A 14,541-nucleotide genomic window follows, 5' to 3' on the forward strand; every position below is an offset into this window, starting at 1 on the left:
GACAATTTAAGGTAATTAACCTACTCCTAAAACTATAGGCATTATGGCAATGGGCCAATTTGCCAAAATGTTGAATTATCCCTTTAAATGTTGCTTCCAAGAACAAATATTTTTTTCTTAAAAAGGCCAATATGAGAACAGATCCATTTATCTCAGTACAACACATATGTATATCTGTATCTGCTCCCCTTCTCAGAGTGAAAGATGGGGTCATCGGTGGCCCTGCCGGCCGCGCTGCTTATCCTGGGCCTCGCCACTGGCGTGTGGAGTCTGAACCCCGACGACCCAAACGTCTGCAGCCACTGGGAGAGGTGAGCATGTATCCTCTGGTGTTGACCACACTGCATTGAATTTTAGATTTGAAAGAGAAGCTGCAGTGATCTGAGAAACACTGGCTCCCAGGACCGATGCTGTCGATCCTGGAACTTTTTCAATGCACCTGCTACAGCCGCTCCTCACCAAACTTCCAGATCTATTCTCAAAGTCCATACAGCAGTATTGATCCCACACAGTGCAAGTCGCCGGGCTCTGAGAGACTGGAGGAGCTGCAGCTTCAAATGAAATACGCAGGCAAATTGATCAGTGTACTCTCATTCCAATCAATCATGACAGCCATAGGGCCTGAATAATTATTAGTTGTGCCGGCCAGTGTCACTTTTGAGAAATAAGCAGGAATAATTTCCGTCCTCAATGCAAAGGGGAGGAAAGAAATCTGTGAAGATATATTATCTGGATTATTGCTTGACCAAGGTGAGGGTACTTAAGGATTGTGGCTCCACCTTGCTGGCATCAAAATGAATTCCCTAAGTGGGCTGTCTCCATGGCTTTGTGGTCTCTCAGTATCCTCAGACTTGTGCTGCATATATCACTATAACGTGAATCACCTAAAGGCTGTTCTCACATTGTTTTTTCTGTCGTTGTTGTATTTTCTTCTCTCCCCAAGGAGCACAGAAATCTATATTGCTTGATACGTATACAACTCTCTCTCTCTACACAGTGTCTTTCAGCAGTGTATTCGTATCCTTACTTAAGTACAAATACCAGTGCAATATTGTTATTAAAAAAAAATCCCATTATAGATATAAGAGCTGCATTCAAAACGTCTGACAAAGTTTTCAGAGGAATCGTCAGAATGTACTTTTGTATTATTTGTGTTAAATTAAAAATACTAGTTCAGCAGATAAATTGTTCATGTCACTCAAGGATGATTTTACTGTTTCAATTGGATAAAAGAAAACACATTTCAACTAGTCTAGATACATTAGGTATAAATCAGTGGTTCTAAACTGAGGGGTCGTGCCCCTTTAATAGGTCAAGAGTTAAATCTGACCTGTCGTAACGTGTCAGAAGAAATAACAAATTTGCTACATAAATTTATCTTCTAATCTTTGCTATTTTTGTGAAATATTGTATAATCTAACTTCTTTCAAATGGTTATTTAGATGAAACCATGCGTGGCAATGTGGAAATCACTATTGTGCCAAAGAGCAGCTAACTCAACAAGGGATTATATATAAACACTGCTGTTTAGTAGAGACTCACAGGAAGCACTGATTTCTTATTTAACACTGTGCACTTGTGATTTATTATCTCATAATGTATTTTATGTAAAGTCTACTAGTAAACTGCAGCTGTCAGATAGATGTTGTGAAGCGCACCAATTTGGAGAACTTGTTGAGAAAACAACATCTCCCTCTAAGATGTAGAGGGGCTGTGTAAAATGGAAAAAGTCAAGTAAACCTAAAATTATTTAATAAAACAGTATTTCTTCTACCACTTTTTGTGTGTGGTTTGCTGTTTTCCAGTTATGCTGTGACTGTGCAGGAATCCTACGCTCACCCTTTTGACCAGATCTATTACACCAGATGCACAGACATCCTCAACTGGTTTAAATGCACAAGGCACAGGTAGGTTTACAAGAGTCTCCTTGTTTGTCCCCGCATTTATTTCATCAGTGGCTCGACCTCTACCGTTTCCCAAAATCCGAGCCAAGTCTCTGAAGGCCACAATAAATGTCCTTGTTAATGTGGCTGACAGTGAGGCAGTCGAAGCCTGGATCTGACTGTAATCATCTTATGGTAAACGATTTAATTACTCCATTAGGGTTTATAGTAGGCATCCAGCTAAATAAGTGCACAGAAAGTCACGTCTCAAAATACTGACTTTTATGTAGCAGGTGCTTTACACAAAATACAACTGGCTTTTAATCCTTCTTTCTCTGTTTTACTTTATGAACTCCACTCCAAGAAAATATCATGCCACAAACAACTTTTTCTGTCTGCTGTCTATATGTTTCTCTGCCCTTCAGAAAGGGTCAGTCTTTACATCACATAGCTTTCTCTGCGTGTCTGTTTTTCCAGGATCAGCTATAAGACGGCTTACCGGCGGGGAGTGAGGACCATGTATAGGCGTCGCTCGCAGTGTTGCCCTGGTTACTTTGAGAGCGGAGACTTGTGTGTTCGTGAGTGTCCTTTTTTTTTGTAACTCCTCTGTCTTCACTGATGACATTTCAGGTTGTGCCTGCTAGACATTAAGAGAAAAGGAGTCTCTGGTTGGCTTGCAGATAAAGCTACAACTCCTTGGCAGTCCTCCCACCCCACTCCGTCACCCCCACACCAGGCTGATCCTTTTATTTTTTTTGTTTTATCATGATCATCCAATAACCCCACCCCCCCTACCACCACCACCTCCTCTGTTAGCATCCATGTGAATTTACTCAGTTTAAGATGATTGAGCGTGATTTAACACGGAGGAAAAGCATTTTACGCCATAGCCCGCGCCCTGCTTTACTCTTCCTGCAAGAGTAATTTAATTGAAGTTGTATAACAATGAGAAAAATTAACGAGCCAAAAGAGTGCCAGTTACAGACTGAGTAGGTACAGCACCCTCCATAAAACCACACTGGAGTTCAATAACATAAAAAAAGCAGAAGCCGTGAAAATTGGACCGGAGCAATATGCTGATAACAATCCTTCACTGTCATTTTTATAGCTTCATTAATGGTCATCAATTTCTATTTTTAGTTGCACACATCAAACCGCATACTTTTGCATGGTGGCCAAATAAAGACAGAACATAAAGCTGGTGAGAGCTACGTTTTTGATATTCTCTCCTTACCTAATGTTTTATTCTCTTTAAATAAGATTAGAACCACACTTTAATATTTTCCTAGATCTTTTGCAGCATGAGGGAATTACTGATAGAGTGACTGCAGTCGTGTGGGTTTGCTCTTTGACCATAGCAGAGCTTGTCCTTGTCTAGGCTTTACTAGCCTCAGGGCAGCAGAGCACCGGGAAGTCAGCCAGCCAGCCAAGGATAAGAGCTGGTGTGATTATCAGGGGGGTCTTAAACACATTGATCAATAATGTAACCATTAACCAGTTGACTGACAATAGAGCTGTTTGGCGATTGACAGTCTTTCCAGGGTGTTAACCGGTCTCCAAACTGCGGAGGTGCCTCTCACGTGTGGCTTCGTCTATGTATGAACAATAGGTTTACTTTTACTTAGATATTATGTGAAGCTGAGGGTGAAAACAGCCACTTTCCCCTTTAACCCATTCTCAGGTAAAGTGGTGAGACTGGGTTGATGGGGGCAGAGAGGGCAGCCTTTGCTTTTTGCTGCCTTTGCAAACTGTTCCACCCCTTTTAATCCTCACACTCTCACTACCAGGATTAAGAGATTTGTACTCCCCGAGCTGTTTTGCATGCAGTAACAAAAAGGGTGCCCCCTTTTGTCAGAGGAAATCGACCCAAAATTTACTCAAGTCGTCTATTTCTGGACACTTTGTTGTTTACCGAATGTAAAATATCCCTCCCCCTGTGTATTGTTAGTTTACTGTAGCATTTTCCATGAAGTCGATTTAATTAAAAGTCCGAAATGTTTGAAGAGTGTTTGCCTTTTAATCCTGCCTGTGTTTTTCTTTTTTCTTTTTTTTTTCATTATGTGGCACCACATCAACACTTACATTAGCTCCAATGAAAAGCAGCTAAATGAATCATGGGGGTATAAGGACCTTGGATGAACCAAAATAATCACACAAATAAGCAAAAAGAGAATACTTCTGACAGAATCACTAACATTATCTTTAAGGTTGTTTGTTTTTGTTATTTTATTTCCTTCTGTGTTTGGATGTGATTGCTTAATTTACTCAAAGCCTCTCCACTATGAGTTGAACTTTGATCTGTTTTTCGTTAATTAGCGCTTGAAGCCTCCGACTAGAGGTCTTTATTAATTCTGTGACCTTTGATCTGTCGTAGGTTATTACCTTAATCTGTAACTGGCCTATGTGGAGGATGTGAGGAACTCATTTCCCCTCTAATAAGCATGATTATTACAGTTGTGCAAGAGGAAGTGAGAGGAGCTCGCTAATGACAACAGCTTGTAATATCTTCAGAGGCTGACACCCTCTGCAGGGCTGTGACTCCCTCTTTTCTCAGAGCATTTAGGCCAGATGACTCCTGCATGACTCTTGCCCATCCGGCGCTGTGAGACGATACTAAAAACGACGTTGGCGGCAGAATTAGTTGGGTTTTGATAAAGTTTCTGGCAGCAATATGCTAGCACATTTCACATTTGGGTTTTGATGAACGGGGAGATGATGAGATTTTTCACCAGAAAGGAAGACTGAGCCTTTGATTTCTTTTTCATTTTGGCTTTGTTGCTTTTTTTTTTTTAATGCTTCAAAGACGTAGTTTTAAAATAAATCATCCCACTGCTACATAGAAGCATGTGAAAGACGCTTTGGAGGAAGTTGTTTGATATGTTCTGTAGGCATCTCCCCTAGACTGATTTAACCATCAGCTACATCACATTGTTCCACGATTTTCACTTCACTTTGTACTCCAAACCACTACAACTAGAACAGAAATCATAAACAGAATAGTAAAGGTAGGTCTCCTCTGCCTGACTGCAGCTAAGCTCCTCCAAAACACATTTAGAGGAGAGACTATAAAGATCTATTTTATCAGACATTTTAAAAGATTGTAGTTTGACTGGGCAAGAATATTAAATTTATTAACACTGCATGACAATCACCAATTAGCTCCATTGTTCCCCGTTCTGATAACACCTCTGCATAATGAGTTAGATTAGCCTTTTATCTAGATGAAAGACTCAATTTTCCAACAGATTCCTTAGACATGAGTTAAGCAGAGTGATTCATGAATTTCAATTAAAATGAAAGACCTACCTCCTACTTTATTATGCCATCCCTTCAGTACACCGGTTCAGATCTCAGGAGAAGGGTGCGCTTTATCCTTTCTCCCATATTCAAAACTTCATTTCCATATTTCTTTTTTTTTCCTGAAGGATGTGACACATTTGCATTTCCCTGTTCTCGCTGATCAGAATTTGCTGATTGAAACTAAACGAAATCAACTCATCATGGTGACATTGAATTCGTCTCCGCTTCTCTTTGAATACTCTGCATACTGTGGACTCATTGATTACAGGTAGTCGATCTCACACCTTCGTCAGCACAAATGTTGGAGCTCCTTCCCCCCTCCTCCTCCTCTTCTTCTTCTTTTTTTTTCTCCCCTGGCTTACTGCAATTAGACAGTTTCCTGCCAGAGTACTGATGCTCAGAAATCTGCCCCTGAATTATCTTTCAATCTCTGGTTTACCATTTTTGCCTTGGGAGCGTTTCTGAGATTAGCAGCGGCTTGTGGGTGTTTGGGATTCACTCCTCTTTCTCCTCTCCTGCTGCATCTCTCCCGCTGGCGGTGGATCCTAATCGAAGCCTGATTGAGTGATAATCTATAGTAGCAGTGTTCAGGCCTGCATCCAGCTCTAGCTGACCTCTCTGCCTGCAGGGTATGTGCCATGGTGTTACACACAGAGCTGAAAAATCACAGCAGGGTTAATTTTGTTGGGGAAAAAAAGAAGAAACTAACACAACAACTCATAGATGCCCTTTCCACTTCTGATAATAAAACTACAGAACAAAGGATGCAGAACTTGGATGAGGTGTTGGATGGACTGTCTGTTCTTCTGTCCTTGGATTATGTATCATCCCTCCACAGGCCATGTGAACTGCTGATTCCCATCAGGCAGGGTTTCTCTCCCGTTGTATTGGTCAGACTGTCTCCATCCTCAGATAAGAGCCTGTCTGTTTTAACCCTGCTGGCCAGATGACCTTGCCACAGATTTATTTATGCTAAGTGTCTATCTTTGTGATACTTTTCCTTCTTGGCCCCTCACACACACAGACGCAAAAAAAATGGTGCTATGGCAAAGGAAAAAAAAAATCCTTATAGGTCACTTTATTATCCAGCTGCACCAAACTTCCAGCTCTTGTGAACACGCTCCCAGGAATACTAATGTCAACCCAATCAATTGGGTGCCGTGTTGCTCAATATGAATGATCAAGAAAACTGCACACTTAGTAAACACTGCGGTGCCTGGACCTGCTACATTAAAGCATCACTATATGACAAAGCACTGGCTGATCAAATTAGAAGGGATTTACGGCTTGTTCCTTCATGGCTCAGCCTGCTGATAACAGCTCATTGTGGAGAGTAAAGCTATGTGATAAACCAAGATGTTGACCAAGGACTCAATCTGCTAAGAAATCATTTAGCCCAGTGTCAAGCAGTGAAGATGGATGTTAAATATGAGTGCCATGGCGAAGATTTAGTCCCTTGATGGTATTAGAGAGATATTGAGTGTTCAATTTTATGGGCCATTTTCTTTCAGCTGTTATCTCGGTGGTTTTCGTTCTGCTGTTTATTGGTGGTTTAATGATGTTTTACACTCTGTTTGTGTGTGTTAACGCCATTATGAACTGCACTGATGAGGGAACATCTGTGTGTGTGTCTCAGCTCTGTGCACGGAGGAGTGCGTCCACGGTCGCTGTGTGTCTCCCGATACTTGCCAGTGCGAGCCTGGATGGGGCGGCCTGGACTGCTCCAGTGGTGAGTGCACTTAACTTCTAAACCTTCAATCAGTCTCTTAGACTCATTTATTCCTAAAAGGCGTTCACAGCCAGATAGTCCTTAAGACTCTGCTGTGAATCTGTTTTTTGCCTCAATGTTCGTCTATCTCAAAGCTGCTCAGCTTTGTATCCTCTCTTCTTAGCAAACACAGCCAATGGAACAGGTAAGTCACAATGAATTCATTCTCATTTGCTGGAAGTGGAAGTGATTTGCTTGATGAATATAGCGGATGGATGGATGGTTGCATCCCCCTGTGTCTACCGCATTCTCTGTTATGGTCTTAATCATGATTAGACTGGTGCCTATGACTTGTTCAGTGGAAAGATGAATCAATGCCAAGCTGTAACAAACCATTGCAGTGGCCTCTCTGTTTACTGGGGTTATACTTCAGCCTCCAGAGCCGGCTGCGAGGGTGGAGTTCGGCATATCCATCCTGCAATCAGCTAAATGCTGAGTGTCGCCGGGGCCAGACAAAGAGGAAAGAATCTATTTATACCTTTGTGATGTTTATATGCCTACAGAGAAATAGTGAATGTGCATACAGAGATGGTACTGTAGTGCCCCAGGCTCTGTCTTTCTGACCCCAAATTCTCTGCTCCCTGTAACATTTAAGTCTGGTTACCTATTGCATATTTAGGAATGAGTAATGGGAGCTAAAATCAAATCAGTAGTGTTATTGTATAGATCTATGAGTTTTCATTAGCAAGAGAGCCATTCAACTGATTAGCAACTGTGTGTAAATCAGCCGCTCTCTCTGCGCCGCCGGTCCATTGGAGGTGGATTCATGGGCATAAATGACAAGCCTGAGCTGTTGCTGTAGCTGCTGCTCGCTCCCACAGACTGGTGAGGGTCCAACAGGCAGGATGTGAGGTTCAGGGCCCGCAGGGACTCTTGTCCCACTCTTGGTTGGTTAGGAGTGCAGCCGTGTGTGCCTTTCAGCCTGCAGGTGCTGGGCTAATCCACCTTATTAAAACAGACTTGATGATTGAGACAGAGGCATTATTCATAACTTTAGATTTCCATACCAGGCATGAATCCAGGCTTTTTCATTTATGAGCTTTCATCTGTAGAAATGAGGAATGCGTGCCAATTTTTAAATTAAATCTGCCCTCTTTTCCCTTCGTGTAAATGGTTCAGCATGTTTTTTTTTGTCTCCCACTGTAAATTTTACCTTCAGCCAGCAAAGATAGGTGATATGATATTTAGTAGACTTCATGTAAGTGGATGTAGCCATCATATTGTGTCCCATAGGCTGACAAGCACACTTGCTACACAGTTCCAATAGAGTCAACACCAAGGTTTATTCGCTGTTTGCTGAACCACTATTATGTTTGAGTGAAGTAGTTTAGATAGCACAAGAGCCAGTTTTGTGGTACAGTAGCTGGTAAGAGGGCAGAATGGGCTGGTCGCATGACAAAGAATGTGTGAATGTGATTAAAAAAAAGAAAAAAGAAAAAAGTGTGTCGCCCAGGCTTGGAGATGAAGAGCTGCCGTGGGATGCTGAGAGGCCTAAAGCTGAAGTGACAGTCTTTCAGCCAGTGATCTGGAGCTGGATCAAAGGCTTGGACCTCATTTCTGGAGCAGCACCCACCAGGAAGCAGTTTTGTATATGGGTCAGGTGGTGAAAATAAAGAGTTGGACTGTTTGTGGCCAGAGAAGAGAAGGCGATAAGGTGGGAGAGATTCAGTGAGTTGTGTTGGGGAGGGGGTGCTGAAGGCTGGAGAAAAGATATCGCCTGTTTTTCACCTGCTGGTGTCCACCTGCTGTAGCCAGAAAACATTTCATCCTCTTCCCCGGCCTGAGGCAACTGTCCCACTGAGACCAGACCGGCCTGGAGTCACCCCGGTGACCTGCCTGGAGTCCTGGGGTGTCTTCTCAAGGACACACTGCTAGATGTTACCCACAGATAAAACAGCGAAGCAGGGCGTTTGCTGTTGACTGTTGTTTGCAGAAGTCTTGTTCTACATCTATCACACGTGGATTTGGATCAGTCAGAGTTGAGGTTGCGTTGTCCCGAAAGAGCGATGAATGATTAATTGCTGTTGTTGGTTTGTGTGATTGCTCTAATGTCTGTGTATTGTGTTTGTGGTACATGGTCTTGAACATGTTTCTATAATGAAATTATCATTTCCTTTTTCTTTTTTTTTCTTCATTCAACAACTCAGGGCATTTAAGTGTGGTGACATGTACCTGTTAATGTTTATTTTGTGTCTGTTTTCCTCTGTTGTGCTTGTGTTTTCTGTCACTTTGCCTTCTGCTCTTTTTTATATTGAAATGCACTGTGCTTGTCTCCTCTGTGCCACTGTGTATACTTTGTTTTGTCAGAAGGGTTCGTCTTGAAAAACAACATTGTTCTCCGTAGGATTTGCACCATGTAAAAAGAAGAAAAAAACCAAATGATGAAAAAATATTAGGCACAATAAAACAGGGACAGCAGCAATTGTTGTGGCGCAATTCAGATAGATGGAGCTCTGCTTATCGGCCTGAACAGCATGTCTTTAGTCATTTTAGTCAACTGAAGTACAGGGCTGTGTTAAGCCAAAGTAGTGATGTTATTGGTTGTAGTTTACAACAAATATAGTATATGTTGCTGTAAAAAGAACAACATGGTATGAGATGAAATGGGAAATCAAATCACTGTAGAAAACTATGAGTTTATTGCATGAAAACTTTATAATTTTTTCCCCTGAATCTTATGAGTTTCTTGGATTTAAAAGTAGACTTTAGTTTTTCTAAAGTTACAAAGAAATGACGTTGCCTCTGTCTCTCAGCACTTGTGATTAAATCCCCTTTGATGAGCCTGTCACACGGGGTCACTATATGCTACAGTAATAACAGCTTTCAAATAAAAACACTGATAAAGATAGAGGTTGTATGTGCAAGGTATATTTAGCCATGACTGCCATCACTTGTTAAATATTATGTGCACTGAAGCACTATCATTGATTTCATGTGCTTCAGTTGGATAATGATACTGGTCCCCAGTGTTCAGGGATAAGAAATGTGCATAAATACAGAGCTTTGATTTTACAGTTACTTCTTTCTCTCTGCCTTCTTGGAGTTTCCTTTTCCTTACTGCGGTGGAAAACGTTCGCCCACTTGTGCAGAGATTCTATAAATCAATGCTACCAGGATGCATATCTGAAAAGTCCAAGGAGTAGGTTTAGCTTTGTTAACCGCAAAGCATCGTTTGTGTACTAAAAAGAAATCTATCACACTTAATAGCCAAATCTAATGTGTTTGGTCAGCCGTGGTCCATGAGGTAACATATTCCTCCCTAATGCATTCAAATAGGAAGGCAGCCACTGCTATGGGTGCCATACACATGGTTAATTGATGAATGTGGCCTATGAACGCTTGTTTATGGGATATTGCAGTAGACAAGGGCGGCTACATGCTACTCATTTTATATAAATCGTCAAATAAAACGGTAAAATTTTTCATTATTAAAGTTTTAAATCAGTGATTAGTCTTTTAACTGGCTGTGTTGAATAGTGTAGATGCAATGTGAAAGAGCCACGAGACTCAAACCATGCCTTCATTCTGGCTTGAGAAACACCCATGTGAGGACTCCCTCTGGCATCTGAGCCATATGGTTCCTCTCCAGTCTCACAGCAGCAGGACATTGACATGCATCGCTGTCAAAGACCAAGAGACTGTGAATTACACAGAAGGGAGAAGAGATGCTCACACAGATTTACTCTCACTAAACACATCACTCCAAGTGTCTCTCAATTTAACGCTTTTCTCTCAAAACTTCTCTCCCCACTAATCCCACAGATTAAACAGAATTCAATATTTGCGCGTGCGTCTACATCAGTGTAAAAGCAACAAGTCCTTTTTCTTTGAGATCGTGAGGCCACATAAAGTGGGATGTCATGTCCACACATCTTCTTTTTAAAAAGTATAAAACTATTAAATTTCTCGCATAAAGAGGTGTTTTTGAGTGATAAATATTCTGTATCATACACTGTATCATTCCAGGGGGGGGGCTTGCTGCTTGTAACATCTGATGTCGACTGCCTCATTCATTTTGATAGATCAAAGTGCCCGGGCAATGGTATTTCTCGAGGGGGCAGAAGATTGACCGATCTATAGAGCCTCATGGAGCACATTTAACTGCTCCATACGAGTGTGTGCGTGCGCGCGTGTGTCCATGAAACCCTCCTGCGTTGACAGTTTTGTTTTTCTATAGCACACTGGGCTCCTGGGGAGCGTTGGAGCCAGTTTATATACTGCCAAGTATGTGACAGCCTTATTTATTTCTCCAAAGCACAGAGTTCATGCTCATTTCTGACTCCATATCACACTGATGAAGTGAAGCCAGTGGAAGCAGCTTTCCTTAGACTATCAAACCTAAACGAGTTATCAGTGTTGAGTCATGTTCATACAAAAAGCAGCCCTCCATAAAATAATTGAGTGGACGTATTGCTTCAGGCATTGGTGAAACATGAATTATAAAGCAGGAAGTCCAACTCGGGCAACAGAGCCATGTGTTAGATGGCTTATCAGATACCAAAACACTGCACACTGGTTTGTAATACTGTTGATCATTTTATCCATTATTATGAACATTGTGAGGTGAATAAGAGCAGAAATAACACTGTTCATGTTAAAAAGCAAGTGAGCAGGAATGTGAGCTTGGTTTATTTTCAAGCTGAGCCTGTATGAACTTTTGTTGAACATCATTTGGCAAAGTGCATTGGATGGGGGTTTGGGTTATGACCCCTTTTTTTTGCCCCTGTCTTGGCACCCGCGCTGCATCACTGGATCAGCCTCATACATATTAATGAGGAGGCTGTGTTTTTTTTTTTCATGTGGGGCTACAGTTGGTCTGAATGTGGTCTTCATGTCTAACTAAGAACTGGTTTCACCACACGGACTCATTTTTACATTAAAAATAGTTGTAATTAAATATTTACACACTGGAAGATGTAATTCTTATGTAAGACACTGAACTAACTAAAGTTAGCTTACTAACACGGTATGACCCATTAATATTCAACAATAAATGCTGTTTGATAATATGAACTGGGTGGACTTTAAATTGCATTTGTCAAACACAGTCTAACATTCCTGGGATCATGTTTGAGGTGCACTAATTAAATATTCTTTGCTTTGGTCGATGTAATAAGATATTTCCACTCACTTGAGACTCCATGAATACAACCACATAATTCTGAAACACATTTATTTCTTCTTGTTTGAATATACAATTAAGTCATACTGTCATTTGCATTTACAAGTTTAATGTGCCCAGTGGAGTCTTTGTACACTGTGCAAGCAAGAGACATTTTTATGGACCTCATATGAGCATAGAAGCAGCACAGTTCACATCCTGCTGCTGCTTTCATCATGTTTTGTTCATCATTCAATAGTTGCTGTTGTAGTAAGGAGCAACAGGTGTAGCAAATACTGTAGCAGCAGCAAAGTCAGGGAAGAACAAAGCTGCTAACTTGCAAACATGAATTAACAAAGTATTATTTAAAATATCTAATAAAATAGCTTTGCAAATTTTTCACAGAGATGCTTGAAAAGCCTCAAAGATACATTGTATTTTGGTGAGAAAATATAAACTTGCAAAAAAACTTTAAATTAATAAAATGTTGGCCTTGCAAAATGTTTGTTTCTTTTTATCTTCCTTTTTTTTTTTTAAGTTGCCTTTGACTGTAGATCAGTGGTCTTCAACGTTTTCCAGTCCAAGGAGCAGGGACCCCTACTTTATTGTACTATATAAAATGTTTTATATTAAACATTAAACAATATTATGCCTCTTCTGCCTTCTATGTAATTTTCACACTTTGCAAATTCATTCTGAGGGCCAGATTGGACCCCCTGCCGGGCCAGTTTTGGCCCATGGGCCGCACATTTGACACCCCTGGTGTACAGGTAGGGTGGCCGTGCCACTGCCATTTAAAACTGATACCAACACTGATATCTATGAACTACATGATAATCATGCAGACAAGCTATTCAAATTGACATTTTTATTTGTAACATAAATGCGGAAACTAAAAGATATAAAACATTGTCTACCAAAAATTCCACCACGCCCCTGCAGCACCTCTGCGGACCCCCTAGGGGTCACGGACCCCCTGTTGAAGACCTCTGTGGTAGATATTTCCCAGTAACTGATTTACTGATTATCAAAGTGTAACTAGCTAAGGAAGCCTCAATTTAGTAAAGCACAGGTTGGAAAGTGGATGAACTTTACACACAAACTCTGCTATGGATTTATGAATAGCTGGGGCAATGCAACGCTTGGGGAGGCGTTTTGTCATGTGCACTTTAGCAGCAGTGGCCAGTGTTGGATGTGGAACAGGACTGAACCATGTGTGGATGTCGATGTCACTGCTAAGGCTTTGACAGAGATGCTTCAGGATGTGGCTTGGACAGCGTTTCCTCTCAGATCCTTCCCTTTATGTCTATCATGTGACTTATGTGCGGTGTAAATCACCAGCCCAGACTTGATGCCCAGCGATGGCGAGTCAACCAAATGAATTATAGTGCACACACTGTAGCCGAGAGCCCTCTCCTTACTGCTGACCCCACACACACATACGAATGCTGATCATGAACTACTGTAAGTACGATTAAAATATTCTTACTAAAAGCAACACAACACAGTCTTTTGAAGAGGTTTTGCATTAGCATCATGCATCAGCTGGTTTGACACACGCACACACGTATCTGTAACACTTTCTGTACATATAAGCCTCATTGGCCCAGTATGCAGATTGACTTTGCCCGGCTCTGAAGATTTTTTTTGTACCATCCCATTAAGCAGGATTTATTGTTCCCCAAGAGCTCACTGCTCCATTACCTTTGGGAGAATGCCTAAATGTGTGTGTGTGTGTGTCTGTCTGTCTGCGTCCGTGTGTGTGTGTGTGTGTGTGTGGGAGAATTTGAGTATGCTTTTCTTCCATGCATATAAGCCGGTGGATATCATGGCATATCATGGTGATAGTTAGCATGATTCAACATCCAGTCCCGCTGGTCATTATCACTGTGATGTTTGTCATTAGTCAGGGAAAGAGCGTTAAGAGCTCCTGGAACACACTACCCAGCTGAGAGCCTGCATAGATGGCTTGATTTAATAAGGACGTTAAAAATCCTTATCTCCTGTCCTTAAGAGAAGGTCAGTGTGTCTAAAATAGCTGAAATGCTATGATAACAGTTTAGAGAGATAAGATACCTCCAGAATACCAACATGGACCAAAGCTGGTTTAGGCTCATTTCACACATACATACATAAGTCGCACTTGATTTTGTGGTTCATTGCCATTTGTACTGTATGAAGTTTGTTTCTATAGATTTAATTGATTTTTACCGACCATTGACTTTGATGACCTTCTTACAGTTCAGTGTGTGGTCGACCCATTATCACATGGACTCTCATGATGTTCTGTTTCATGTTTCCCTTCATCTTCACTGTCATATTTTGAGTGGCATGTCCTTTGTGGCTTGTGACCTTTTGAAGCTGAACTGTTTCCTCCTGTGAGGAAGTTTGTCATGCAGGACTTGAAGAGGTACATTTACTCAGAATGATTTAATGAAATGAAATGATTATATAACTGTCCATTTCACTCCTTATTAATCATCTCATTC

General features: G+C 41.3%; 1 protein-coding gene across 1 annotated transcript in view; it reads left to right on the top strand.

Moving 5' to 3' along the window:
* Positions 1 to 204: 204 nt before the first annotated feature.
* The window catches only part of megf11 (multiple EGF-like-domains 11), a gene marked incomplete at both ends in the record, with an annotated part of 50,962 nt that continues 36,625 nt past the window's right edge, over positions 205 to 14,541 (top strand). Inside the window, 5 exons of the mRNA XM_083972983.1 lie at positions 205 to 311; positions 1,806 to 1,907; positions 2,361 to 2,461; positions 6,820 to 6,912; positions 7,076 to 7,096. Coding sequence (XP_083829109.1) covers positions 205 to 311; positions 1,806 to 1,907; positions 2,361 to 2,461; positions 6,820 to 6,912; positions 7,076 to 7,096 — 424 coding nt within the window. The remainder of the gene's footprint in view (positions 312 to 1,805; positions 1,908 to 2,360; positions 2,462 to 6,819; positions 6,913 to 7,075; positions 7,097 to 14,541) is intronic.

The sequence above is a fragment of the Trachurus trachurus genome (genome assembly GCF_905171665.1).
Source record: "Trachurus trachurus genome assembly, chromosome: 6".
Lineage (NCBI taxonomy): Eukaryota > Metazoa > Chordata > Actinopteri > Carangiformes > Carangidae > Trachurus > Trachurus trachurus.